Source organism: Trichomonascus vanleenenianus (assembly GCF_965637985.1).
Source record: "Trichomonascus vanleenenianus strain CLIB 3782 genome assembly, contig: TRVA0_103S, whole genome shotgun sequence".
Lineage (NCBI taxonomy): Eukaryota > Fungi > Ascomycota > Dipodascomycetes > Dipodascales > Trichomonascaceae > Blastobotrys > Blastobotrys vanleenenianus.
The window spans coordinates 1-5,799 of record NW_027481785.1 but is presented as its reverse complement, the minus strand read 5'-3'; the positions used below and the strand labels follow the sequence as shown (position 1 = coordinate 5,799).

The window sequence follows — 5,799 nt, the reverse complement described above, 5'->3', positions numbered from 1 at the left end:
ACATCTTTTGCGTCGAGACGTCGTCGCTGAGCTCCCAGAAAAGAAACTGATATTCTCCGGAGCTGACGAGCTGTTGGACAGGCAGAGAAATGAGCAAGGGTCCAGAACATCAAGGGCATCTGGATACCGAAAGATTCTTGAAGCTACTAATTGAGTTGTATCGAGTAGTATTAAAACATGCAGCGGAGCTAATCACATTGCACAATCGCCAAGTATGGAATCATCCGGCATTCAAGTACCCTTCCTTTGAGCTTTTGCTGAAGCCATGCGCGAAGCTCAGCTCACTACGATACGGCTAGCGTATCTACCTGAGACACAAGACTGGAAGCCCTTATGCCAGGAGTTGCGACGCAATTTCAACATACACATGAACACAATGCAAGCCATAATCCTTAAATGGGCAACATTAGCAAATCTTCTAATAAGCAGTTCGAATACCAAGGGAGAACAAATTAGGCAGTTAGACGTTTCCAAGAAATGGTGCAGAAAGATTGCAGGAAGACAGTACCTAGAGAGAAGGCTGTCAATTTAACTTTGCAACAAGACCGACCAGCAGAATCTGATAATTATGCAGCAGAATTCCAGCTAAACGAGTGCTCTAATTTCAAGAAATGCTCTATCTTCAACTGTAACGCCTGCATTGCCACCCTTGCCAATGAACCTCTATCGCTCGTCCGACATAAAGCGTAGGGACAGCATGTAGCTGGCATATAGAGAATGATTTCACAGCAAAATGTTCGGGGATTTGATAAGGCTTACAAAGCCAGTTGGTGTAAGAAGGAGCCCATTCGCAAATGGTGTTCCCGCAGTAAGAGGTTGATGTCGGAGGTGAAGAAGTACATTGTGAAGAACGTGGCAAGCGAATCCTTGGTTCTAAAGCAACTACAAATGCACATTTGCTCCAGGTTTGCACTCTTTAAACCATTGCAACAGCAAGTTAGGAAAGAGCTGATATCGACAAATACATTGGTTTTTGGACGAGCCTGTCGTCCCTCAGCGAGGACAAGGAATAAGCCTCTGGATCGTAAAAAACGGCAAATTAAAGCTAGCCGAGTAGCTACTGGTACTTTGTAATCTTTTGGCTAGAAAAGTGTAACATTTGTACTAGGACAAAAGGTCTATTATGCCGTACTGCGGTGTACTTATACCATCTTCAACACATGTGTTGCTTCTGTTATACCAAGTCAACTTTGAAAAAAAAACAGCGTCTGCTGAGATATGTTGGCAGCCGAACGGAGATGATTGGCTTCAGCCATTTCCCGCTGTTGGCTCTGTTTGTAAGCAGAAACAACCCGTTTCTTGACATCAAGGGCGCATATCACCACTGGGTCGCGCGAACCATGATGCTCCACGCTGTGATCCATGCCGTGTACTTGACCTGGCTCGTGGCACTGATCCATTCTATTGCATTTCGGCGGAAATTTGTGCCCAATTGGCGGTTTGGCCATGGTGGGTTCATTTTCGGCATTTTAATCCTCCTGTTCTCCCTCAAGCTCCTACGATGGGCTGCCTGCGAGGTGTTCGTAATTTCGCATAAGCTGCTGCTCCTTCCATTCATGGTGGGGCTCTACTGGCATTCCATTGACTTAGGCTGGATGCCGTGGATCGATGCTTTGCTTGCCATTTACATCTTTGACTGTGCTGCGCGGATAACAAAGATGGTGTGATCTGGAGCCCACAGCACAGCCGTATTCAAGGTGCACAGGGACGGATCCATCAAAATTGAAGTCTCCTACGGGCCGATAGAAGGCTCGACCCGGCAGCGTTGTCTACCTCCGGTACTCACGAAAGAACTGTCTTTGTAGAGTCATCCGTTCTCGATCTTCAGAGGGGTCGATGCCGGAGACCAGACCATCCACCTTGCCATAGGTCCAAAAATGGTCTCACAAGAGGCTCAGGGAAAAAGCGCTTACCAAAGACGTCAGCGCAACCCTCGTGGTGCTCATTGACGGCCCGCATGGACACGTTAACCCGCTCGTCAACTACGACAATGTGGTTCTCATAGGTTGGGGGGGGGGGGGGGGGTACAGGTATTGCTGCGACGTACTTGTACGCCAGCTGGCTCGTCGAGAACGCTTGCCCAGACCAGCGCATTCTCTTTCTGTGGACCATGCTGGGCAATAGCAGCACCGGCTGGTTTGGCAAAGAGCTCGTCCACCTCGCGCAGCACCCGTGCTTCCTGCTTCGCATCCATTTAACTAATTCGATGTTCCGGCAGCAAGAGAATGAACTAGACGGCAGGGTCTTAGTGTGCAGAATCCTGAGGGGGCATCCAGCCTAGCCCCTGTCAGACTGTCGCCAAGGCTCTTCTCCCTTACCTCTATGGGCCGACTTGACGTTGGGGCGCGCATCAAGGACATAGTAACTAACTGCGAGAGTAATCTCGCCATGGCTTCTTGTGGACCGCCCACCTTCATAGACAATGCGCGAGAAGCATTTGGGCCCATATCCATGCTAGCCCTTAGCAAATATATTATATTGAGGGGATCATTTTGTGGTAAGGCCTGCTTGAGGCTGTAACCTGTTGACATCCGTATTTTTTTCTTTTCCTTCTAGCGGACGACAAGAACAAGCCCCAATCATGAATACGATAACAAAGAATAGTCAATAAATAAAATAATTTTAGAAACTCAGGTCAGCTTTTTGGACTCTTTACGGAGCTGCTGGATGACAGTCTAGACATGTTAGCTTAGAGACAGCCCGGAGGCGAAGTTCTGGGACGACTTACTGCCAGCGTCTCGGGGCTAACCCCTCTTTCGCAGAGTGAAATACAGAGCGCTGTTGTCTGCTTATCTAGCTCTGTGTTTAGCAATTGAGATATCTCATAAATCACATTGACCGCTTCTCGACTTTTCTCTCGCGAGTCCATTTTTTCGAGGTTTTGTCGAAACGGCGTTGTATGTCGAATTTTCGTCTGTGGTAAAGGGCGTACGGCTCAATGCGCTCCTGCAGGCCGTTCCGGGACACTCATATAACCCGGTTACAGCTCACTCTGATACTGTAAGAACCAGATTCCGAATAAACACGAGGAACGTTACCGCAATCAGCTAAAAATGCACATAAAAAATTGTGTATATCAATTACATGCCTAGTTCCTTGGCTACCATTCCATATAACTCTAAATAATGCCCTATGAGAGACCCTAGATCGAATCAGAGTGTCGAGTACAAAGGATCAGCAATTTCCTGGCAATACAGAGATCTAGACGGAATTGGGTTACTCTATTCGTCCATGCTCAGACAGGCCTGGCGCCCATTGGCAGGGCGACTACCGCACGGCTATGAAGACAGAGAGGGGAGGGGTAGTATCCAGTAGGGAGAGACGTTGGGGGTTCCACCGACTGGATACAAAATCTTGACGTTATGAATAGAGGTGCACGCGGATAAGGATATAGAACGTATGTACAAAGGCTCCATTCCTTCTAGGCTGTATCGAAATTATTTATCTGTGATATCTATCTACTGGATTCCAGCTGTAGCTTTATGAAAAAGGCCATCTTCAATGGCCTACGCTGCATTCAACCTGTTTACTTGCATTTTTATATACAGGTGCCACTTCGCGTATACTTTCAGGCGAAACTTTGTGATTTGCATAGGGAAAACGGTTATTCCAGTACAAAATCTTCGGAACCACCATGCAACCGTGAAGTACACCGAAGTGCTGACTTGCGTGCGATGCAAAAAAGAATTAAAAATGGCTAAAACAAAATATTGGGAAAAATATCAAATGCAGTAATGTCTCATGAAGGTGCTGATCTCGACGACATGGCTGACGGAGGGAGGGGGACGACGGCTGAACGATACTGAAACTGCTAGGAAGAAGGTACAGACACTATTACTGTACCAGTGAATAGATCCTTTCTCCTTGGTTCCCTCTCCCTGTAACAAAAACTGGCTAGTGCTTGGCTTCTTCCGTTTATCACTAAATCGTAACGTTCTAGAAACGTTGATGTGCAGATCAGCAGTTCCAGACAAGTTCCAAAACAAAGGTGGGGAGAGGTACCGAACTGCAAGGAAGAAACTACAGTATCAATAAATAAGAGACTATGTGCACCGTAGCGTTCTAGAAACGTTGATGAGCGGATCGGCTGTGATTACGGTTTCAAAATAAAAGACGCCAAAAGCACCAGCACAACCTGCTTATTCTCCGGCTACATTTGTCTAAAACTTACGGTATTCAAAGGGCGCAAAAAGTAATTACCGCGTAGGTTCGACAATTATACGTTTAAAAGATTCCAGAGGATCGTGATGCCGATACCGTTAGAGGCACATACTCAACTTGCATCGGCATCCCAGTCAAAGTCTTAGACAATAGTAATACCTGAACCATGCAGTTGGGCGACTGATAATATATCAATTTAGCTACGCATTTTATAACCAAAGGAGCACATCATCAAATGAAATATAAAGATATGTAAGCTAGCTAAACAACTAATTTGTAGTGCTCACAATCAAACTGGTACAATTGCCGCGATTGAAAATTATGCGATCAGATTTGCAAGAGAGCCTCGAGCCATACTTCAACTCGGTGCATTTCATAGCAACTATGAAGGACGACAACAAGTCTAACAAACTTCAAAAATCCTTTCGCGACAATAGAGACAGTCTCAATCAGCTGGATTTCTCATTCCTCCACGCCTAGATGCTAACCTTGCAAGGTACGTACCTTTATATCTGATCGTTTAGACATCAGCACAGTCGAGACTGTTAAGTGAGGCTAGGCTTGAACTCGAAGCTGCCGAATTACCCTCAGTAAATGATATCTGGCTGCAGATGACTTGCTGTCTCAACCATGTTGCTTTGTGCGATCAAGACGTCCATCAATTTAACGCTTCACGATGAGAGAACAAGCAGGGAAGGGCTGCAATCTCAGAGGAGCAAGCCATCCTTGCTTAACTTGGGAACTAATTGACACAATGAAGTGTGATGTAAAGGGTGGAATTGGTCTCGAAATCCATGGCATTGTATTTCGTTATACACTGGCATAAATATGCAACCACCGGCATGCGACGCGAATTCGCTATCGCTAATTAATCCGCCTGATATCAATAACCATGCACGTATCCGGCTTATTGTGTTTATTCACACTCCTCAACCTCCAACTCACGTTGGCAGGGGTCATGGGAGGAAGACCCACACAAACTCTCCGTGTCATAGAGTACGACGGTTGCAATTATTACACGAAGACCGTTCACGTCTGTGGCTCATCTACCTCTGCCGTCTCGCCAGAAATAATCCGAGAGCCTTGCTCGGTTCGCACATCTGTTAAAACTGTAATTGAAACTGTCCATGTTGTTGCCACTAAGACTACAACCGAGACTCCAACCGCCACACACAAGCCTTGCCCACGAAAACACGACAAATGTTGGCCCATTGGCAAGCAGATCGCCTACGACAAGCACTACTGGGAATGCAATAAGACTGGCCATTGGGAACTACTGAAATGCGAGAGTGATACCGTGTGTCACCAGCTATCTGAACATAAAATTGTATGCAAGTGGTCTCCAATCAGTACTGGCGACACTTGGTGCCACACAACGACAAAACGAATTCGACCAACACCGCCGCACACCAAACCAACCCATCCTACCAAACCAACCCATCCTACCAAACCAATCCATCCTACCAAACCTATTCATCCAACCAAACCAACACATTCTACCAAGCACACAATCACCACCAAGCACACAACCACTACCAAGCCAACTACTTCTACCAAGCACTTGACGACCACCAAACACACCACCACCAAGCACAGAACCACTACTAAGCACACAACCACCACGAAGCACAGAACCAC

The 5,799-nt window shown here is 46.5% G+C and overlaps 1 protein-coding gene and 1 pseudogene across 2 annotated transcripts; one reads left to right on the top strand and one right to left on the bottom strand.

Annotated features, from left to right (window-relative positions):
* The first annotated feature begins 1,049 nt into the window (after positions 1-1,049).
* TRVA0_103S00122 lies at positions 1,050-1,667 on the top strand (annotated as a pseudogene). The gene has a single exon. A coding segment is annotated over exon 1 (618 nt).
* A 963-nt stretch (positions 1,668-2,630) lies between these two features.
* On the bottom strand, positions 2,631-2,869 carry TRVA0_103S00100 (mitotic-spindle organizing protein 1; the record flags this gene model as incomplete). The annotated part of the gene is made up of 2 exons (XM_076687962.1): positions 2,631-2,675; positions 2,729-2,869. The coding sequence occupies 2 exons, from the start codon at positions 2,867-2,869 to the stop codon at positions 2,631-2,633; spliced, it is 186 nt and encodes a 61-aa protein (XP_076537805.1).
* Between the last annotated feature and the right edge of the window lie 2,930 nt (positions 2,870-5,799).